Source organism: Aquarana catesbeiana, linkage group LG01 (assembly GCF_042186555.1).
Source record: "Aquarana catesbeiana isolate 2022-GZ linkage group LG01, ASM4218655v1, whole genome shotgun sequence".
NCBI lineage: Eukaryota > Metazoa > Chordata > Amphibia > Anura > Ranidae > Aquarana > Aquarana catesbeiana.
In genome coordinates, this window is record NC_133324.1 from 540,411,839 (window position 1) to 540,436,174 (window position 24,336).

The 24,336-nt window shown below is 45.1% G+C and overlaps 1 protein-coding gene across 2 annotated transcripts in view; it reads right to left on the reverse strand.

Annotated features, from left to right (window-relative positions):
* YJU2 (YJU2 splicing factor homolog) overlaps positions 1-24,336 on the reverse strand; it is a 223,981-nt gene that overhangs the window by 129,421 nt on the left and 70,224 nt on the right. For both annotated transcript variants that reach the window (XM_073594991.1, XM_073594982.1), the window contains exons 2-3: positions 22,646-22,746; positions 858-1,002 (exon numbers count right to left, since the gene is read on the reverse strand). In XM_073594991.1, the coding sequence (XP_073451092.1) occupies positions 858-1,002; positions 22,646-22,746 (246 nt within the window). The remainder of the gene's footprint in view (positions 1-857; positions 1,003-22,645; positions 22,747-24,336) is intronic.

The following is a 24,336-nucleotide window of genomic DNA, read 5'->3' on the forward strand; positions in this document are numbered from 1 at the left end:
GCGAAGCGAAGTAAGGTAACGTCGTTTTGCCCAGCCGTGCCATTCTGTTGCAGTAAAACTGCGGCGGCTGGTCGGCAAGTGGTTAATGTTGTTGTAGGCCTCTTGGCAGCCTTCCCTGGCCATTTTTCTTCTTGTCTTTTCATCAAGTTTGGAGGGACTTCCAGTTCTTGGGAATGTCACTGTTGTGTCATATTTTCTCCACTTGATGATGACTGTCTTCACTGTGTTCCATGGTATATCTAATGCCTTGGAAATTCTTTTGTACCCTTCTCCTGACTGATACCTTTTAACAATGAGATCCCTCTGATGCTTTGGAAGCTCTCTACAGCCCATGGCTTTTGCTGCAGGATGCAACCAAGAAAATGTCAGGAAAGACCTACTAGAACAGCTGAACTTTATATGGAGTTAATCAGAGGCACTTTAAATGATGGCAGGTGTGTACTTATTCCTATTTAACATGAGTTTGAATGTAATTGCTTAATTCTAAACACAGCTACATCCCCAGTTATAAAAGAGGGTGTGCACACTTATGCAACCACATTATTTTAGTTTTCTATTTTTACTCCCCCCTGCCCCCCAAAAGATTTTAGTTTGTTTTTCAATTGCGTTGTACAGTTTATAGATCACACTAAAAGGTGGAAAAAGTTCTAAAATTATTTCTCTCTCACCTTTTTTTACATCACAGAAACCTGACATTTTAACAAGGGTATGTGGACTTTATATCGTGTATGTGAGATACAGAGCTACACACACACACTTACAGTATATATTTAGTAGTGTCATACAGTAAATACACATTTTGTGTAACAGAAAAATAAATGTGCATTTATAGGAATTAGAATGGTTTCTATTCAAACCTTAAACGTGATTTCAGCTAAACAGCGTGTACACTTGATGTAAAAGCGAAAGATTGGGAGTCCCAAATACTGCTCACTCTGCACAGTTTCTTTCCTTGCATTGAATTTCTTTCCTTTATAGATATACTCTCCACATGTTTTACACCTGTTAAAATCAGAAAGAAGAAACAAAGAAGGCACATGCATCTCAGAGATTTCCAATCATTAAAGATATATCACAATAAATATATGCTAATTTATGAAAAGTGTGGTAGTGTTTAAATGTATGAAAATTAAATGTAACAATAATTCCCTTTCAAAAAATATTCCACAATGATTCGGCCACTAAAATCAAAGGGAGAAGATGTACAGTATATATTTCCCATTAAAAGTGAGAAAATTGATGCTATATAAAAATTTTAGACAACTAAAACTATTTCTATGAAGTAAAAAGAAAGCAGCTCGTAAAGCTCCATTGAAATATGTGCACGCGCGTTTGTGTGCAATCTACCCGCCACCTGCTCGCTATTGACGGGTTGCCGACCCCGCTCTATATCGTTTTAAATACTTACCGCAAACAAGGATTCCTTTTTTGCATATATTGCAAAACACATTTAAGCTGGCTGTCAGTAAACCTTTTCTCGCCTGCCCCAAACTTTACTGTGCCAAATACTTATTTGTTCATAGCATACTTCAACTGACAAATAGTGACAATATGGAGTTAACTGAAAAAGTTTGAAGACAGCTGCAGATCAAGGTGGTTTCACTGACCTAGATAATCACCTGAATGACCGCAATATACAGGGATATGTAATGTAATACTGACACATAATCACACACATAGGTTGGACTTGATGGACTTGTGTCTTTTTTCAACCTCACCTACTATGTAACTATGTAACTATGTAACCTTCATGCTACAATAGGATGAAAAGGTGTATATGTGCAAATTCAAATAGTAGATATACTGCTCATAAAACGATGGGTAGATGTGGCAGCACAAAATTCTCAGTTATGCTAGGGCAGCGAAGGCGAACCTTGGCACCTCAGATGTTTTGGAACTACATTTCCCATGATGCTCATGCACTCTGCAGTGTAGTTGAGCATCATGGAAAATGTAGTTCCAAAACACCTGGGGTGCCAAGGTTCACCATCACTGTGCTAAGGTGCTCTGCCACAGCGTGAGTGGCAGCGGCAAGAATTAGCACGTTCCTGCCGCTGTTTGACACCTGTAATCAGCTAGCTGTGGCCACCAAGCCCTGTACACTTCAATGACAGGTTATCGGCACCCATAGCTATTCATAACTGTTCGCACAGCAAGCAATTGCCTGCTGCTGGACGCACACAACATGCAAATAGCCACAAATAGCTGCAGCCACTGACAACCGGTCATTGAATTTGATTTTTGATTTGAATTTGATTAACACCACTATTTAAATCAAAACAAAGATTATACACCCTTTAAAAATTCAGCTTACAAGTTCTTGGATGTGGTGGCTGCATTGGGTTTTAGGCTAATGACATTTTCTGCAAGTACCAAAAATATCTGCTGATTCAGTGTCTGCACAAGGTAAGGCCTTCATTAGAGAATAAATAAGACAGCACATAAAAAGAATTTACAAAACTATTTTGAGGAGTCTAGTTATAATTTTCAAAAAGTTCAAATAAAAATTAAATTAAGCTAGAATACTGGAAAATAAAATAAATAAAACTGCATGGCATTCTTCCAAAAGACAGCTGATCTATGGGCAGAACACAATGAATAAACCTATACTTTTCTTAAGAATATGCAGTATCATAAATTTGGTAATAAAGCTGGAAAGATGTTGGCTAGACTGTGCAAGGGTAGCAGATATTCTACTTGTATATCTAAATTAAGGAAAGATTCAGGCACCTATACTAGTTCACCTGAAAAGATTATTCATCTCCAAAGTTTAGTACAGTGGAACCTTGGTTTACGGTTAACAAGCGTTTTGAAAGACAAGCAACTTTTTTTTTTTATAAATTCTGACTCGGTTTGCGAGTGTTGTCTCGCAAAACAAGCAGAATTCAAGCTAATGGGTGGTGCAGTACCGCATTTGGCCAGAGGTGCGGGGGACACTCGGAACGGTTCGAGGCTGTTTGAAAATACTCAAAATGACTCCGAAATACTTGGAAACACTCTGTTACCAAGTGTTTCCAAGCCTTTGCGAGTTCAGCTGAGCTGTCCCCAAGTATTTCCGAGGCTCTCCGTCGCCCCCACCTCTGGCCACATGCGGTATTGCATGTAATAGCAGTCAATGTGGAACAAATTATCTTCGTTTCCATTGACTTTTATGGAGAAACTCGCTTTGATATGCAAGTGCTTTCGATTACAAGCATTCTCCTGGAACGGATTATGCTCGTAATCCAAGGTTCCACTGTATAGCAGAAAAAAAATCAAATGAACAACACTGGAATGGGAAGGTCCATAAGTATGTAAACATACGTGTAGCGGTACCCCCGTAGGGGCTGCTGAGTGATGTGGCCCACCTGTTACCCTGCCCAGCCCGGGGTTCACTCCTCAGTCACCCTCAGGCAGAAAACAGTCCATGTGATAGTTTTTTTTTGTTATTTTTATTAGGGAATTTAACTTGGATGGGGTAAGGGAATTAGGAGATGCCGAGCAAACTGTATATCAATCAGATGGATTGTACATCAATAAATTAGGTGGAATGTATATCAAAATTGGCACAACTATGTACACAACACTACATTTCTCCAATCTCCTCCTGCACAACTCTTGCTTGCAGACTATTGCTCTCTCTCTCTTCCTCCTGCACAACTCTTGATCTCCCAGGAGCAGCTAGCACATGTTTAGGCCTGACACTGGCTCAGCCAGGCCTAAATAACTTACCCTTTGCAGGCAGGGACCGCGGGCCCCTATGGTGTAGCAGAAAACAAAGTCTTTTGTGCTAGCTGTCCTATAGGTGGACTACTGCTCCCAGTAAGTCCACTTCAGGCCCTGCCAGCCCTCCTGGCTGCAGCTGCCCGACTTCACTGCCCATGACATTGCAATCCTTCCTACTGGCTCCGCACCCATCTCTGACTGTTTCCTCTCAGGCATGCCTCTCCAGTCCTCCTGACTGCACAATGAAGTAGAATAGTAAAGTATCGAACCAGGCAGAAGTTCAGCAATGCAGGTTTATTAACAGCTGATAACATACAGGTTTATGTTCAAAGTATTACAAGATACAGGTCTAATTTATACAGTTTCTTACAATGCATGCATATTAGATATAAATTTTTTTATCCTCTAACCAAATTGAAACAATTGTGAATTGTTCTCACCTTGAACCAGAATGGGTCTTTTCTGCCAATTCTTGGGAACCTCTCACCTGATAGGGACCAGCCGATCTGCGGTGGTCTGGTCCCCTCACAGAGTTCTGGGTTCCAGCTCGACCAAGTTCTTGAGGGAAATTCACCTGAGACCACATTCTGGAACAAGTCAAGAAGTCTTCCCTGACTCGTACGAGGAGACAAGTTATGGACAGATACTTGCGCATTGGTTCTGACCTCTATGACCCAGGCAATAGGGCAGCATACATAGAGTTCAGCCTTATGAGCTCCTATCTGACTTGTCTGTCTAACAATTGTAGAGCTTGCATTTATATACCCTTTTACAAGTCTTATCTTAACATATCTCTTACATATGATTGGTCGCTAAGATCTACGTCAAAGTAACCAACCATAAATCTGACACCTGTTCTACAACCAGATAAACTTAATTATTCCCAAAATTCCTATATGTTCATTAAAGTGATTTATAACTGTTTTTGTCCAATTAAAAACACCTGTATAGAGACAGTCTGGCACCCAGCTGTGTTATCAAACTCTCCTTATCTTGATAAGATTTAACTAGCTTCAAGGATTTGCAGATTTACAACTTTGAGACAATTAACTTTCAATAACCCCACCAGATGTTTTATATGTTTCACTATATGCATGTATTTTAACAGTTTTAATGAGGGCACAAGCAGACCTTTGTTCGACCCTGTCAAACTTAATTAATGTTCTGTACATAACTTTCCTGTATTCCACCTAATTATTTTAACCACCTGTTTTCTTATCTGTCTGAGACAATTCTACATAACTTGAATCTATTCTAATGAACTTTCACCCAGTAAACTATCTTAATACATTTTCGAGAACACCTGTGTACAAGTACTTGTCATAAAGCAGAGGTCATTTAAAGTTCAACACTTATAAATGAAGACTTTCTAAATCTATGGAAAACACAGTATACATTATTAAAGATTAATAATTGTTGCTTTACTTATTGAATAATAATATTGATAAAACCACTACTATATAATAATATGAATAATAATAATAATCAATAAAATATATGCAAATCAATATATATAATATGAAATACATTGGCTAATATGAGATTCCACAACAACATGTCACTCACCAGTCCTCCTAGCTGCAACCGGTGGTTCCCTCTTGAAGACTTGCCCAGCAGCACTAGCTCCTGCTGTCCTCTCTTGCTCCTCCTGGTCAGAGCCTCCACAATTTCATGTAGGGCTCCATCCTGCACCCGAGTCCCAGGCCCAAGGTCACCTCCCCCCAGACTGGGGAGCTCCCTCAAAAGGCACCTACCGACAGCCTAGTACTCCATCCTCAGTTCTTCCACCCGACCACTATTTAAGGAGGCCTGCCCCCTGCCAATCCAGGTTGGGGATTGGTCAGGGCTCCTTAACACACCCCAGGCAGCTCCACCTCTCCTTTCCTGTTCTCTTTCTAGTACCTTCCAGAAGGCTCTAGAAAGAAGAGGGAGGTTTTAGTGATGATGCATGTGAATCATCAGCTGCCAACTCTGAGCCACTCCCAGCCCACACAAACCAAAACAAACAAACAGGCCTAGCTTCCAGCTAGGCCTGCCTAAATTTGCCTACACTCACAAAAAACCTATTCTAGCACCTACCTATGTAGAGGGTGCTACACTTGGAAAACAAACACCTGGCGCTAGAACTAATAGGTACAACTGCTCACAAATTAGTGTGCACACTCATGATTAGAAGCAATAGTGAAAAAATGTCCTCTGCTGGTCACAATGTTGGTGCATCGGAACTAGAGGTGCACCGAAATTTCGGCCGCTGAAAATTATCGGCTGAAAACTGTTTTTTCATTCAGCCGATAGCAAAAAACAGCCGATACCGAAAGGGGACGGGGTCCGCCCCGGGTGCCGCCCATTGCGGGAGTGTCACCCTGGCGCGCCCCAGTCCTCCACCCCCTCTTCCTCCTCTCCTCGCCATGATCTCCATGTGTCAGGGAGCTGAATTGTCCAGGCCGTAGTAACAATGTCCCGCCTCCTGTGATAGACGGCATACTGATCCAATGGCGGGACATTGAATCAGTGTGATGTGATCACAGGAGGCAGGACATTGTTACTGCGGCCCGGGCAATTTAAACCCAGCTCTGTGACACACGGAGATCGCCACTCTGATCCGGGCACAGGCAGGCTGCATATGACGGGCACTGGTGAGGCTGCTGGGCAAAGGCAGGCTGCATATGACGGGCACTGGTGAGGTTGCTGGGCCCAGGCTGGCTGCATATGAAGGGCACTAGTGATGCTGCTGGGCACAGGTAGGCTGCATATGACGGGCCCTGCTGAGGCTGCTGGACACTGGTAGGCTGCATATGACAGGCCCTGGTAAGGCAGTTGGGCACTGGTAGGCTGCATATGACAGGCCCTGGTGAGGCTGCTGGGCAAAGGAAGGCTGCATCTGACGTGCACTGGTGAGGCTGCTGGGCAAAGGCAGGCTGCATCTGACGGGCACTGGTGAGGCTGCTGGGCAAAGGCAGGCTGCATATGACGGGCACTGGTGAGGCTGCTGGGCAAAGGCAGGCTGCATATGACGGGCACTGGTGAGGCTGCTGGGCAAAAGCAGGCTGCATATGATGGGCACTGGTGAGGCTGCTGGGCAAAGGCAGGCTGCATTTGATGGACACTGGTGAGGCTGCATTGATCTCTTGTATCATGTCTGCAGTCTCTGACCACCTCCTGTACCATATCTGCTAGTGGTGCACCGAATGGAAATTTTGCTAATACTATGAGCAATGTGTTTAGGTTTAAGTAAGAGATTGCAGACATGATACAAGAGATTGTCAGAGACTGAGCGCATTATACAAGAGATGGTCAGAGACTGAGGACATGATACAAGAGATGGTTAGTGACTGCAGACTGCATTTTTCTTGACATTTCTTGCACTAAAAAGGTACCAATAATGGCAAACAAACAATTTATATTAATATTGTTAAAAAGTTGAATATAATACAATTATATATAAAAATCTAAATATTTTTTAAAAACTGTCATTTTCGGTATCGGTTTCGGCCTAATGCATCCTTCATTTTCGGTATCGGTTTCGGCACCAAAATTTCCATTCGGTGGACCCCTAATCGAAACACCTCCTAGGCAACACTCTCCCACCAGAACCTAGTCATCCTGCTGTACCAATCGGCACCTCAGGCTCTCTCCTTCCAGCTCTCCACAAGGACATCTGTCAACCTGCCTCTTTGAGCCCGTCAGCTAACAGGCTTAGAGAGACATGCCAACAGTGGAGGCATCCCGGGCCAGACAGAAACAGCCAAAGAATTGATATGGCTCGGGGGCTGCTATTTACTCAGGAACAGATTACAGTATACAGTGCCTTGAAAAAGTATTCATACCCCTTGAAATGTTCCACATTTTGTCATGTTACAACCAAAAACATAAATGTATTTTATGTGACAGACCAACACAAAGTGGCAAATAATTGTGAAGTGGAAGGAAAATGATAAATGGTTTTCCACATTTTTTACAAATATACATATGAAAAGTGTGGTGTGCATTTTTATGCAGCCCCTTTACTCAGATACCCCTAACTAAAATCTAGTTGAACCAATTGCCTTCAGAAGTCACCCAATTAGTAAATGGAGTCCATTTTCGTGTACCCTATTTTTCGGACCATAAGACGCACTTTTTTCCCCCAGAAATATGGGGGGAAATGTCCCTGCGTCTTGTGGTGCGAATATACGACAGGCACCGCCCCCCGCTGCCGCTGGCACAGCCCCCTGCCACCACCACCGGAAGAGAGGGGGGATAGACTTCCAAACCCCCGTGGGCACCAGGCACCGGGCGAGAAGGAAAACAGGCCACTATGGGCCTGATGGAGGAGGGAGAAGTGCCAGCTGCCCCTCAGGGAGACCAGCACCATAGAGGCAGAGAGAACGCAGGGCCGGGGACAGGAGCGGCTGGAGGGAGAGGCGAAGGCAGGAGTCAGCTCCCAGGAACGATGGCCGGGGAGGAGGAGGGCGGACCGAGGACAGGAGAAATAGGCAGGCCACTGGGATAACATCAGGTAAGGCAGTGGTCACTCTGCATTTTCTATGGCAGTGGTCACTCTGCATTTCATGGGCACTGGAAAATATTTTAGTACACCATTTGGTTCAGAACATTTTTTTTTCTTGTTTTCAACCTCTAAAACCTAGGTGCATTTTATGGTCGGGTGCGTCTTATGGAGCGAAAAAAAAAATGGATTTTTAAAACAGCTTACCTGTAAAATCCTTTTCTTGGAGTACATCACGGGACACAGAGCACCATAGTAATGACTATCTGGGTTTATATGCTACCTTTAGGTGATTGGACACTGGCAACCAATAGTAAGAAGGTTCCTCCCATATAACCCCTCCCATACAGGAAGTACCTCAGTTTTTTAGCAAGCAATAAGCAATGAAGATCCCAGAAAAAGAGGGGAGGGACCTCTGTGTCCCATGATGTACTCCAAGAAAAGGATTTTACAGGTAAGCTGTTTTAAAAATCCATTTTTCTTTATCGTACATCACGGGACACAGAGCACCATAGTAATGACCATCTGGGATGTCCTAAAGCAATGCCTTTGAGGGGAGGGAACATTCCTAAATCCCCCTTTTTTAGGCTCCAAACTATAAAGCTGCTTGCAGCACGCTCTGGCCAAAAACAGTCTCTTTTTGAGATCTAACATCCAGCCCGTAAAACCTGGTGAATGTATGAACCGAAGACCAAGCAGCCGCATTGCAAACCTGAGCCATAGACACTTGTTGGCACACTGCCCATGATGTACTAACGCCTCTGGTAGAGTGATCCTTGAGATATCGAGGTGGAACCTTGTGTTTCAACTCATAGGCCTGGATAATGACCTGACGAATCCACCTAGAGATTGAACTAGTCGCTGCCTGTCCTCTCTTAGGACCCTCAGGCAGAACGAAAAGTGAGTCAGACTTACGAAAAGGGGCTGACAAATCCAAGTAAACCTTGACAGCGCTCACCACATCCAGTGAATGGAGCAAGCTTTCCTTCTTAGACTTAGAGTTAGGAAAGAAGGAAGGTAAAACAATATCCTGATTCAAGTGAAAACTGGAAACCACTTTGGGTAAAAAATCCGGATGGGGCCGCATTACAACCTTGTCCTGATGAACAAACAGAAAGGGTTTCTTACAAGAAAGGGCGGCCAACTCAGAGACCCTTCTTTCTGAGGTTATATCCACCAAAAAGACCAATTTCCTAGGTCAAGAGGATCAAAGGAATATGCTTAATAGGCTCAAAGGGTTGACTCTGTAGAGCTGAAAGCACTAAGTTCAAGTCCCATGGGCATAGAGGCGGTTTAATTGGTGGCCTTAAATGTAGTACTCCCTTGATAAAGGTTCGTACTAAAGAATGAGACGCGATTGGCCTCTGGAAATAAAACGATAAGGCCGAAATTTGTCCCTTAATGGTTCCTAAGGATAAGTTTAAGTCAATTCCTGCTTGCAGAAAGGCAAGAACCCTCCGAATTGTACACTTGCGAGGGTGCCATCTTCTCCTCTCACACTAAGAGATGTATGACTTCCAGACTCTATGGTAAATTGTTCTAGACACTGGCTTTCTAGCAGTTATCAAAGTAGCCAGAACAGAACCACTGATACCACGGTCTCTTAGTACTCTGGTCTCAATAGCCATGCCATCAAATTCAGCGACCGTAAAGAAGGATGGTATATGGGACCTTGGGACAGCAGGTCTGGGCGGAAAGGAAGACACAATGGGTCCCCTACGGCCATCCTCACAATCTGCGAGTACCAAGACCTCCTTGGCTACCGTGGGGCCACCAGAATTACCGTTTTCTGCTCCACCTGTATCCTGCGTAACAGGTGCGGCAGCATCTGGATCGGAGGAAAGGCCTAAAATTAGAGAATACCAATCCCAGGGAACCACCAATGCATCCTTCCCCACGGCAAGTGGATCCCTGGTTCTGGACACAAAGCTGTCCACCTTGGCATTGAACCTGGATGCCAGGAGATCCACCTCTGGCATCCCCCAATGCTGGCATATTTGAAGAAAAGCCTCGGGGTGAAGGGACCATTCCCTCAGTAACAACTACTGACGACTTAGGTAGTCTGCCTGCCAATTGTTCACCCCCGGAATATAGACTGCCGATAGAAATGGCACGTGTCTCTCTGCCCCAAGTCAATATATGATTTATTTCTCTTTGGGCTGCCCAGCTCCGGGTGCCCCCTTGGTGGTTGATGTATGCCACCACTGTGGAATTATCGGACTGGACTCTGACCGGAGACCCCCGCAGTCTGGCCGTCCAGAATATGAGGGCCAAGCGAGCTGCTCGAATTTCCAGCAGATTGATCAGCAAGGTCTTTTTTCTACCTGGGACCATTCTCCCTGTACGGAGGCCTCTTCCAATACTGCTCCCCAGCCGAGACGACTGGCGTCTGAAGTTACCACCTTCCAAGTTACCGGTGGAAAGGGCTTCCCATTTTTTAAGTTGCTGGTCTTTGACCACCAAGAGAGGTCCTTTTTTACCCTTGGGGATAGAGACATCGGATGATCCAAGGCTAGGACAGACTTGTCCCAAGCCTCCAGGATCGTTCTCTGGAACAACCTGGAGGACTGAAACTGCGCATAAGGAACTGCGCTGAAAGATGACACTATCTTCCCCAGCAGTCTCTCGCATAATCGAATTGAGGGCCTTTCTACCCTTTTGACCTTCCTGACCAGCTCCACTATTGAGCTGACTTTCAAGGGGGGTAAAAACACCCTTTCCTGGGTCGTATTCAGGATCAAGCCTAGATATGTCAAGATTTGAACTAGATGAAGAGCCGATTTGTCCATATTCAGAATCCAACCTAGGGTTCTCAGAAAATGAACAGTAGTTGAAACGTTCTCTATCAGGGTGGAATAGGACTGATCCTTCAACAGAAGGTCGTCCAGATATCCTATCACCGATATCTTCTGGGACCTTAGAGAAGCCAATACCGGAGCCAACACCTTTGTGAAGACTCGAGGGGGCGTAGCCAGACCGAATGGAAGTGCTACAAACTGGAAATGACACCCCTCTACTGAGAAGCGTAGAAACCTTTGATGTTGGCCGAAAATCAGCACATGCAGGTATGCATCCTTGATGTCTATGGATGCTAAAAAATCCCCTTTTCTTAGAGATGCCATTACTGAACGAACCGATTCCATCCGGAAGGTTCGCACTTTTAGAAAGGAATTGAGAGATTTGAGGTCCAGAATGGGCCTTACTTCTCCATTTGGCTTCGGCACTGTGAATAGGTTTGAATAAAATCCCTTGAATTTTTCTGTGTGCAGAACCTTGATAATCACCCCTTGCCTTTTTAGCTGTTCTAAGGCTAGGAGTAGGCTCTTCCTTTTCTCTAGATCCGAAGGAACTCTTGATCTCAGAAACCGATTTGGGGGTAAATCTCAGAATTCTATTTTGTAGCCTTGCGTTATAGTGGAGATAACCCACTTGTCCTGCACCAACCCTGCCCAAGCATCTGCGAACCGCCGCAGTCTGCCCCCCACTTGTAAGAGTCACAAGGAGGACTTGGCATTGGCCTTACTCGGCTTCTGAGTCCAAGGTCTTTTCTGACCTTGGGGTCTCTTAAAGGCAGGTGGTTGAGGCCGTCGATACTTCTTGGGAGAAAATGCGCCTGGCCCAGGAGCGTTCGGAATTTTAAAGGAAGGCTGCTTATTCCTTCTTTTCACAGAAAGCAAGGAGCTCTTCCCGCCTGAGATCTTTTGGATATACTTATCCAGATCTTCTCCAAACAAACGTTCCCCATGAAAGGGAAAAGCCGCGAGTAGCCTTTTGCATGGCAACTCGGCTGACCAGTTCTTTAGCCACAAAACTCTGCGCATATGTATTGAGAGTAGCGCAAAGCGAGACATCTGCTGGATTGAGTCTTTTAATGCGTCTACCGCAAAACAAAGCGCGAGGAAGTTCTGATAATTCATCAGAATACTCCTCTTGAACAGGTAGGTTTCTGACCAATTTCTTAAAACGGTCCTTCAGGGATTGACAGATCCCAATAGCCGCAACAGCTGGTTGTACCACTGACCCGGCCACCGCAAAGGAGGCCCCAAGCAAGGATTCTAGTTTTTTATCCGATGGACAGGTTAACCACTTGCAGCCCGCCCTATTACCAAATGACGGCGGCAAAGTGGTTTGATATTCCTGACCGGACGTCATATGACGTGATCAGGAATATCAAGCCGCTGCGCTCCCCTGGGGGCGCGCATCACGGCGATCGTTGTTGCGGGGTGTCAGTCTGACATCCTGCAACACCGATCTAGGTAAAGAGTCTCCGATGGAGACTCTTTACCACGTGATCAGCCGTGTCCACTCATGGCTGATCACGATGTAAATAGAAAGAGCCGATCGGCTGCTCTCCTGACAGGGCGGGTCTGTGCTGATTGTTTATCAGCACAGCCCCCCCTCGGATCCTACCCAGGACCACCAGGGAAGCCGCCCAGGACCACCAGGGAAGCCATCCACACTGGACCATCAGGTATGCCCCTAGACCCCCAGGGAAATGCCACTGTGTGCCCAGGCAGCTGCCAATCAGTGCCCACTTCAATGCCTACCACTGCCAGTGCCACCAGGGATGCCCATCAGTGCCTCATATCAGTGCCGCCTATCAGCGCCCAGCAGTGCCGCCTATCAGCGCTCAGCAGTGCCGCCTATCAGCGCCACCCTATCAGTGCCCAGCAGTGCCACCTTTCATTGCCCAGTGTCGCCTATCAGTGCCACCCATCAGTGCCGCCTATCAATGCCCATCAGTGCCGCCTACCAGTGCCCATCAGTGCCCGCTCATTGGTGTCACCTCATCGGTGCTGCCGTATCAGTGCCTGTCACTGCCGCCTTATCAGTGGCCATCAGTGAAAGAGAAAACTTACTTATTTACAATTTTTTTAAACAGAAACAAAAGCAAAAAACTTTTTTTTTTTGTTTAGCAAAAAATAAAAACCGCAGAGGTGATCAAATACCACCAAAAGAAAGGTCTATTTGTGGGAACAAAATGATAAAAATTTAGTTTGGGTACAGTGTTGTATGATCGCGCAATTGTCATTCAAACTGCGACAGCGCTGAAAGCTGAAAATTGGTCTGGGCAGGAAGGTGTCTAAGTGTCCTGTATTGAAGTGGTTAAGCTTTTATTTACTGAAGAAATAGCAGCATCCACTAAAGGCGTATCCCACCTTTTTTTTTACTTTTCCTCCATCGGGTACAAAAAAGAAAACCTTTTTGGAGGTAAGTATATTCTGTCCGGATGGTCCCAATCAGCGTAAATCAACTGCTCCAATAATGGATGCACAGGAAACGCCTAAGAACCTTGCTGAGGTCGCAAGGATCCCAATGTAGAACAGGAAAGTTCTGGCCCTTGTACAGGGGGCAACTTGAAACCTGTTCTCACCATTTCAGTTAAAGACTGGATAAACAATTTTTGGGATTGCGAAGCCGACAATGGTTCCTCAGAACCTGAGTCCCCCGCTGAGGACTCTTCTGCCTCTGCATCTTTATCCCCTATGGCCACCTCCTCAAAATCCTCTGCCCATTCAGCATCCAAATCACAAGGACCCAATTGGCTAAGGGAGTCCTGGTGCTCAAGTGACTCAGCACTGGGACCAGGCTCAGAAGAGGGAGATCGATGTCGTTTCTTCCCTCCCTGTGTTACTGAGGCAATCATACCCACTATTTTGCCTTCAAGACCAGCGAGAGCTGACGTTAAGTCATCATTAGTAAAATAAGCCAAAAACAGGGATATTGGTGGTGGCCACAACGCCTGACAAATGCAATGGCTCAGCCAGGCCAAATGCCGCAGGTCTTTCAGGGGAGACAGGTGCTGCAGTAGCCTGAGGTTGATCTCCTGTTTTGAAGGGGTCACTTTAACCCCTGGACTAGCTCTGTTCCCTACACTTCGTTTTCTGGAAGACATCGCTTACAAGATTTTGAGGAAAACTCACTGTGCTATATGGCTGTATTTACAAAGCCAATACTATAGCCTCCTTACAGAGTTTGCAAATGCCCGACTCACGTGCCCAGCTCTGTGTCCCACTGCAACCGGCTCCCCTGAGCCAAAAAGAACAGCACTGACACACGCAGGCGCCTGACTTCCCTATATGTGCGCGCGCCGTCATGTGATGTACACACGCCCGGGACTTACTGCGCAGAGGGAACACGCGGCCGCGATGCCGCCATCCCGCACGCTAGAACGCGCACAGGAGGGAGCGGGTAGCCTGCGCTACCCGCGTGCACGTGTCCGCGACCAGTCCGCACGGGAACCTGCCTGAGTGCAACCGCTCTCTGGAACCATCACAGTGGGCACAAAAAGACACCACAATCTGGCATAACATTACTTTCAGAAATAATGTAATAAAATGGGGCCTCCAAAGGAAACACTCACCGATCCTCGCAACAGGGCCTGAGATAGGCCCAATCTTCCCCCATCACCATGGGTAACGCCACTGAGGACCTTCAGGGACCGGGTCCCCTTTTGTTTAGGGTCCACGCCCCTGGACCTGTAAAGCACCCTTTAGGTTTCCTTGGGCAAATAAAAGACCAGGAATACCATATCACAAGGGTCCAGCTCCATAAGGAAACATTACAGGCAAGACCCTGTTCTTGAACCAGGGCTCGGGTACCATCCACTTTAGCATGATAGCCATCCGAATGGATCCGATTTATAACATCCTCACTGGGACATTATCCTGAAGAAAGAGCTTTCACAGCCATGACCATCACCTTCAAGACACTGACAAAAAACTGAGGTACTTCCTGTATGGGAGGGGTTATATGGGAGGAACCTTCTTACTATTGGTTGCCAGTGTCCAATCACCTAAAGGTAGCATATAAACCCAGATAGTCATTACTATGGAGCTCTGTGTCCCGTGATGTACGATAAAGAAATACAGTAATTTAATCTCAGTATAAATACAGCTGTTCTGTGAAGCTGTCAGAGGTTTGTTAGAGAACCTTAGTGAATAAACAGCATCATGAAGGCCAAGGAACACTCCAGACAGGTCAGGAATAAAGTTGTGGAGAAGTTTAAAGCAGGGTTAGGTTATAAAAACATATCCCAAGCCTTGAACATCTCACAGAGCACTGTTCAATACATCATCTGAAAATGGAAAGCGTATGGCACAAATGCAAACCTACCATGACATGGCCATCCACCTAAACTGACAGGCTGGGCAAGGAGAGCATTAATCAGGGAAGCAGCCAAGAGGCCCATGGTAACTCTGCAGGAGCTGCAGAGATCCACAGCTCAGGTGGGAGAATCTGCCCACTCGACAACTATTAGTCGTGCACTCCACCAATCTGGCCTTTATGGAAGAGTGGTAAGAAGAAAGCCATTAGAAGTCAGTTTGCAAGAAGCCATGTGGGGAACACAGAAAACATGTAGAAGAAGGTGATCTGGTCAGATGAGACCAAAATTGAACTTTTTTGGCCTAAAAGCAAAACGCTACATGTTGCGGAAAACTAACACTGCACAATATCCTGAACACACCATCCTCACCGTGAAACATGGTGGTGGCAGCATCATACTGTGGGGATGCTTTTCTTCAATAGGGACAGGGACGCTGGTCAGAGTTGATGGGAAGATGGAAGGAGCCAAATACAGGGCAATCTTAGAAGAAAACCTTAGTCTGCAAAAGACTTGAGACTGGGGCCGAGGTTCACCTTCCAGCAGGACAACAACCCTAAACATACAGCCAGAGCTACAACGGAATAGTTTAGACCAAAGCATATTCATGTGTTAAAATGGCCCAAAGTCCAGACCTAAATCCAATTGAGAATCTGTGGCAAGACTTGAAAATTGCTGTTTACAGACGCTCTCTATTCAATCTGACTGCGCTTGAGCTATTTTGCAAAGACGAATGGGCAAAAATGGCACTCTCTAGATGTGCAAAGCTGGTAGAGACATCCCCAAAAAGACTTGCAGCTGTAATTGCAGTAAAAGGTGGTTCTACAAAGTACTGACTCAGGGGGGCTGAATACAAATGCACGTCACATTTTTCAGATATTTGTAAAACATTATGAAAAATATTTATCATTTTCCTTCCACTTCACAACTATGTGCCACGTTCTGTTGGTCTATCATGTTACAACCAAAAATGTAAATGTGGAAATTTTCAAGTGGTATGAATACTTTTTCAAGGCACTGCAAGCTGGGCCAAGAGGTTTTGGTGATTATACTGTTAATCAACTGTTCCTCCCTCTATTCTGGAAAGGTTAAATATTAAGGCTGGGTTCAGACTATTGTGAATTGGATGCGGGTTCTCCGCATCCAAATTCGCAATAGCAGGATATTTTGACTGGCTCTCTATAGAGCCAGTTCACACATCTCTACTGCGGCTCCGATGCAAATTTGCACAGGAGCCCGGTGTGTCTTTTCATCCATTTAAGTTCCGCTTTCAGTCAAAAATTCAGGCTGAAATCGGCCCTAAAAATGGTAAACGGGGGCGCATCGCACCACTGCTGTGAGCTGCATGCAAAGATATTTTAGGCTGGGTTCACACTAACACGAGAGAAAATTGATAAATTCCATTAAACATATGGCTAATAATAAAACTTTTGAACTAAACAAATTGTAAGTTGAATTTTTTCAATATAGTGACAGTCTGGGGGAGAGAATTCTTCTGAAGCTACTTCCAGTACTGCTTCAAAATACTCCTCATTTCTCTTTTCTTCTTTACCCCTCCTCCCGTAGACTTCCACTGGCTTCCGTGATGGCCGCGGGGGAAAAAAAAAAAGAAAGAAAGAAGAGCCTCTTCATTTCGTTTCCATCAATGTAAAAGGGCTTAATACCCCAGAGAAACGAACAATGGTGCTTTCAAATTTGAAACATATGAAAGCTCATGTGTGTTTCCTGCAGGAGACCCATTTCCGTGCCGATAGACCACCAAAACTTCGGGACCGCTTCTTCCCAAAAGGCCTACCATGGTTTCTCCCCGGACTCAAAATCGAAGGGGGCGAGTCTCCTGTTTCGCAGCACAACCCCGTGGTCGCTGCAAGATCAGTGGCACGACACGGAGGGACGATCTCTATTTGTGAAGGGCACCCTGGGCAAATTCAAACCAGATTGCTTAACTAGAGCCTATCCAGACTAAGGAGAATTTGCAGAGGGAGCAGTGATCTTGGGAGGAGACATGAACTTTGTCATGGACCCGTCCCTAGACTCTTCCAGGGGGGCCTCCCAGATCTCTTTTGCAGCGTTGAAACACCTCAAGAAAAGTTTGTACGCTTTTCATCTAGTAGATGTCTAGAGGGTTTTGAACCCGAACCACAGAGATTATACATTCTACTCGCATCCACACGACTCATACACTAGAATCAATATTTTCATAATCCCTCTTTGTCCAGAGTAGTCTCAGCCTCGATCGGCTCCATCACCTTCTCAGACCACGCTCCGGTTTTCATGGAGCTAGACTTGTTGCCACCCAGTCCCAGACAGTGGATGTGGAGGCTCAATGAATCTGATTCAGACCCCAGAAGTCATAGAGGAAGTGACCAGAGAGATGAGAAACTTCTTCTCAGTTAACGTGACCCCTGATAATACTCGTTTTACGGTCTGGGAGGCTCACAAGAGCTACATTAGGGGAGTCTTGATTAAAATAGGCTCCCGGCTTAAGAAAGTGAGAACTCAGCAAACTATTGATCTTCTGGAAAGAATCAGATCCCTAGAGGCAACACATAAAAGATCGCTTGCGGTCCAGGCACTAACAGAACTTACAAAATTGAGAAGCCAATTGCGTTCTCTTTCCTTGGTGCAAGCCAAAGCCATGATTGCTAAATGCAAACGCACTTTCTATGAACACAGCAATAAATGTGGCAAACTCTTAGCGAGGGCCTTGAGAGCTCAACAAGCTCGAACATTTATTCCTGAACTTCTAAGCAATAACGCAAAGATACATGCTATGGAAGAAATTGCAGAGCAGTTCCGCAAATACTACACCTCTCTTTACAATCTCCCACATCCAACCTCCGACAGGGATAAATCCCTGAAACGAAAAGCCATATGAGGAGTACCTACAGAAATCTAAGTTGCCTCGGCTGACTGAAGAGGTCTTGGCAGCCTTGGGAGGACCACCTCTCCAGCGAGGAGATGGCCCTGGTGCTGGCACGCATGCAACCCAGTAAGGCGCCAGACCCAGATGGATACTGCCTCCTTTATTACAAGACTTTTGGAGTGCTTCTGATCCCACACTTTAAGGCCTATAATGCGGCGGGAGAGGGAGTTACTCCCCCGGAGGACACACTTTGGGCTTATGTCACAGTGATCCCGAAAGAGGGTAAAGATCCTCTCATATGCCAAAACTATAGGCCAATATCCCTCCTTAACGTGGATCTAAAAATATTTACCAAAATTATTTCCCTGCGCCTATTAGACCTGATCCCTCAACTAGTCCATTCCGACTAAGCGGGGTTCGCCCCACGAGATAACACTACCAAGCCAATTAATATGATACACGCTGCTCGGACGCTGAAGATTCCCATGTTACTGCTCTTGACTGACGCTGAGAAGGCGTTTGACAGGGTGAATTGGCCTTTTCTGCTGGAGACTCTCCACCACGTGGGGCTTGGTCAACGAATGTTGAATTGGGTGCAAGCCATTTACTCCCACCCCTCGGCCCAAGTTAAGGTGAACGGCCACCTATCCACGTCCTTTAAAATAGCAAATGGGACGAGACAGGGATGCCTTCTGTCCCCTTTAAATTTTTGTCCTGACCTTGCAACCTTTTCTACGTTCAGTTAGGAACAACCCCAACATAACGGGCCCCATGCATTGACAACACCCTCTCCCCAAAAATTGCGGCGCTTGCGGACGACCGATTATTCTTCGTAACTAACCCCCTGGTGTCTGTCCCTAATTTGTTACGAGAATTGAAGGAGCACTATTCTTTTTCAAAATCAATCTCCAGAAATCAGAGGCGCTGAATGTGTCCATTCTACCGTACGCCAACCTTTATCTTGACGCGAATCCTGGACTGGTGCCACCATGGCCCCCTAAAACAGTGGGTACAGCTGGAGGGACTCCTCGCTGGAACCCAGTTGGACGCCTTGCCCTGGTACCAAGCGCAGCCTACTGTGGGAGAAACGTGGCAGATAGCCCAAAAAGCCTTTCGAGGCTTCTCCGTAGCACCCACCCCTTCACCAATTACCCCCATTGTGGGGAACTTTGCCTTCAGTCCAGGTCTGAAAGACCCTAGATTTCAGGAACTAAAAGAGGCCGACCGGTCCCAGGTTCGACGCTTCCTCATAAACGGACAGTGGATGTCCAGACAGCAAATCATGGAGGACCCATCATTGACGGGCCTATCCTTCTGGCAAAAAATACAGCTAGCTCACTTCATTGGCTCCCTACCTTCCCCGGAACCTTTTGGGAGGAGCCTTACTGGTTTCGAGCTTGTGTCTGGAACAGTCCCCTGCACGCCACTTGGTTTCCCAGACATATCAGTTATTGCTAACACCAACCCCGAACTTCAGACCTCCATACATACTTAGGTGGGAACAAGTCTTGGGAATCCAGTTCACAGAGAGACAGGTGGAGAGAATTTTCCTCTTTACTAGCAAGATATCTGTGTGTACTAAACCTCAGGAAGCAGGTTACAAGGTACTGATGAGGTGGTACTATATGCCGGAGAGGATTCGCAGGATGTTCCCTCAAAGCTCAGAGCTGTGCTGGAGATGCAGGGAGGAACCGGGACCTCTCCTGCACATTTTCTGGTCCTGTCGCCTCCTGTGTCCTTTTTGGACCGAGGTTCACCGTATAGTTCAGAAATTCACAGACTGCGAGCTGCCATGGACCCCCGCGTTCTTCCTCCTAAATCACCCTGAGATACCAAGAAAGAGATATAGGAAGTCCATTCTGCCTCTTCTGCTCACAGCGGCGAAGAGTTGCATTCCGCTGTACTGGAAGCAGACGCAGCCGCCGAGCGTGGCAATTTGGCTGAAAAAGGTAGCTGAATTCTATGCAATGGAGGACCTGCTGGCCAGGGAAAGGGGCCTCCAGGAGAAGTTTAACACAAAATGGTATTTTTGGCGCGAGTTTGTCTACTCCGAGGAGCATGCCGAGCTGTTGACACAACTCTCAAGAGATGGGTCATGAGGATAGGCTCCCCACGGACATGGATTGCGGAACTAGCTCCCCTCTGCTACTATATTCTTGACTCTGAACTTGATCTCGATCTCTCTATTCTCTTGATATCATTATTAAGAGAAAGGGATCCAAAAACAAAAAAGGAAAAACTGTGCGAGATACAGCGACTTCCTAGCCCCCCTAGCCCTCGAAGCTACATTTTGTGTGTTTAGGCCATTGATGCCAAGGGCTGTATGGACATTGGATATTGTCCACATACAAGATCCCATGTGGATTTAAAGTTGTTATGGTTTCTGTATCACTGTATCTAAATAAAGAATTGGAAAAAAAAAATCCTCCTCATTCCCTTCTGATTCAGTGTCCTCTAGAACCAGCATATCAGGGTCTGATTCCTATTGAGAAATGGGAATAAGAGAAGAGGCGGGGCATTTTGAGCTCTGGATAAAGTTGGGGGTAATGCGCGAGTATCCTTTAAAGGCTCTAGGTGGAAATGGCAATAAAAGTGTGCAGCCAGTGGTGGGATGCCTTACCTGGTCCTTCCTGGGCCAGAGAAGAAACAAAAGTGAAAGACGACACAGCACATTAAATGGCTGGACTAAAGAAATTTTAAAAAGAATAAAAAAAAAAAAAAAAACACAAAAACAAAAACAAAAACACACACACACACACACACACACACACTGTGGGGGGGGGGGGGGCTAAACCTAGTGTTGGCCTTTAGAGCAGAACTAAACTATATCTGAGTACTGCAAACAAATGCTATTTCACTTTTAATAACCAAAGCAAAAAACTCACCCAACCATGTCTCCATTCTTCACTTTGTTGAGAAATGACTTTCAAACAGACCTCCCTAGCATTTCTAGCCATGGTCAACATGAGTGAGGGCAGAGAATTCACGTAGCATTTACTACCTACAATCAATCTTAGCTTAAGCATGCAGAGGGGTGGGTGTGTTTAGCTGGAAAAGTCCCTACTCCCCTCCTCCAGATATAAGAAAAAAAATGCCCATGAAGACTCCTGGGATAAATTATATGATTCTGGCCTAGACCAGAAACCAGGAAGCACTAAAAGAAATGTAACAAAAAGTTTAAAAAAACTTTACTAATGATAGAAGCAGAAGGATTAATATATTTAATTGGCATATAACATGCACAGGCGTATAACACGCACCTTCATTTTAGATGGGAAGTTTCAGGAAAAAAAAAAAAAAAACACTTACATTTTAAATAAAGAACTTTGAAGCAAAATAAGAGTCAGTGCCCATCAATGAAGCCTCACCATTGCCCATCTGCAGCCTGATCAATGCCATCTGCAGCCTCACAATTGCCCATCAATGCAGCCTGATCAATGCCTATCTGCAGCCTCACAATTGCCCATCAATGCCGCCTAATCAATGCCCATCTACAGTACATTGGCCCATCAATGCAGCTTGATCAATGCCCATATGCAGCCTCACCATTGCCATGAATGCAGCCTGATCAATGCCCATATGCAGGCTCACCATTGCCATGAATGCAGCCTGATCAATGCCCATATGCAGGCTCACCATTGCCATGAATGCAGCCTGATCAATGCCCATCTGCAGCCTCACCTCAGATTATTGCTGCCTCAGAGGGGACAGGGAGGGGGGCAGGACGAGCGCCGTCAGATTACATACAGCAAGAATCTCCCGTTTACTCGGCGGCCTCTTTAATATAAAATCCCGCCTCCTGGACCGGCTTCTATGATAGACAGAACACTGGTCCAATGCCGGCCCAGGAGACGGGACTTACTATTACAGAGGCCGCTGAGTAAACAGGAGATTCTCGCTGTATGTAATCGGACAGCATTTGTCCCGTCCCCCTCCCTGTTCCCTCCTAAGCAGCACGCATACACTACTTGCACCCGATTTTCAGGGTGAAAAGGTGCGTGTTATATGCCAATACAGTAGTTACTGCTGATTGAGAGAGTTTAGTTCAGCTTTAAGTGTGCATTAAAAGGAGAGAGGTTTGGTTTTGTTTAAAACATTTTGCCAACTAATTTTAATGCCAAGAGAACAATTCTCAAAATTTGTGCGTATGGTAACATGAACAAGTTCTGAGCCACTTGGAATCTGCAACCAACTCCCTCCTGTTTGTCATAGAGTTGTTTTAAAACAAGAAAAGAAGATTTCAAGGGACAGCATCTTTTCCTGTGAACTAATTATCTCCATGTAACAGAAATATGGAGCTAGGAGAAAAAAAATATTAAACATTTTTAAAAGGTATATAGAAGATTTTAATTATTTGTAACATTCTGTTTACCAATAACTGCAGTACAATAAAGAAAATTTAATATCTAAAGCTTTTTACCATTTCCTGCACAGGGGGTTTTTTTTTACCAAACCTTTGGTATTCCCTAATATTTCAGCTTACCTCATGTTGAATGGAGCCATCAGACGCACAACATATTGCCGATCTTTTGGAAGTTTTAACTTGGGGATTTTAGAAGGATCAAAATCTGGTGGGTAATATTTCTACAACAGAAAGAAAGAATGTATGTTTCAGAACCAGTGTTGAAAACACTGACAAGCACGATTTACAATTTATCTGGTAATATTAAAAAAAAAAAAAATACACACCAATGGAACTTTCAATATACAGTATTTTTCTGCAGAAAAAAAAAATATATCTTTTTAAACCTGTGGTCAAGCTATGGAAGTTCAAGTTTTACCAAGCTGCAGGTAATGTGACTTAACCACTTCCCGACCGCCGCACGACTATGTACGTCCTAAGTTTGAACGGGGATATCGTTGTTATGGCAGCAGCTAGCTGCCATAACCCCGGTATCCCCGTTTTCGTGCGGCGGCCGGCTTTCAGATAAAAGTGGTCCCTGCGGCGGATTCGCCGCGAGATCACTTTTATCGGTGGCGGGAGAGGGGCCCCCCCCCTCCCGCCGCGATCCGGTGCCCTCCGCCGCTTACCGGAGCCGTCGGTAGCGGCGGAGGCGATCGCGTCCTCTGCCATGGTGTGTATAGAGACGAGTGAGGCCAAGATGGTGCTCACTCGTCTCCATGACACTGCTGGGCGGAAGCGACGTCAAAACGTCACTTCCGTCCACGCCTCTTAAAGGCATATTTTTTCAAATGTCATTTTTCTAAATGACTTTTTTTTTTTTTTTTTTTTTTTTAATTGCATTTTAGTGTAAATATGAGATCTGAGGTCTTTTTGACCCCAGATCTCATATTTAAGAGGTCCTGCCATGCTTTTTTCTATTACAAGGGATGTTTACATTCCTTGTAATAGAAATAAAAGTGACACAATTTATTTTTTTTTTTTTAAAAGTGTAAAAATAAATAAAATATTGTAAAATAAATAATAAAAATTAAAAAAAAAAATTTTAAAACCCCCCTGTCCCGACGAGCTCGTGCGCAGAAGCGAACGCATACGCGAGTAGCGCCCGCATATGAAAACGTTGGTCAAACCACACATGTGAGGTATCGCCACGACCGGTAGAGCGAGAGCAATAATTCTAGCCCTAGACCTCCTCTGTAGCGCAAAATATGCAACCTGTAGAATTTTTTAAACGTCGCCTATGGAGATTTTTGAGGGTAAAAGTTTGACGCCATTCCACGAGCGGGAGCAATTTTCAAGCATGACATGTTGGGTATCAATTTACTCGGCGTAACATTATATTTCACAATATTAAAAAAAATTGGGATAACTTTACTGTTCTTTTATTTTTTTATTCAAAAAAGTGAATTTTTTCCAAAAAAGTGCGCTTATAAGACCGCTGCGCAAATACAGTGCAAAAAAAAGTATTGCAATGACCACCATTGTATTCTCTAGGGTGTTAGAAGAAAAACCATATATAATGTTTGGGGGTTCTAAGTAATTTTCTAGCAAAAAAACCTGTTTTAAACATGTAAACACCTAAAATCCAAAACGAGGCTGGTCTTAAAGTGGTTAAAGTGTTTGTTGACCCATATTCCTAATATGTGCCTGTTGTACCATGTACTTGTATGAGAAAGCATCTGTTGTCTTTGTATTGCTTGCTTTCCTTTGTGTGAAATCCCTGAAGTTCCTACCAGTCTCTCTGCTTTCCTATTAAAAACTGACCACACTAA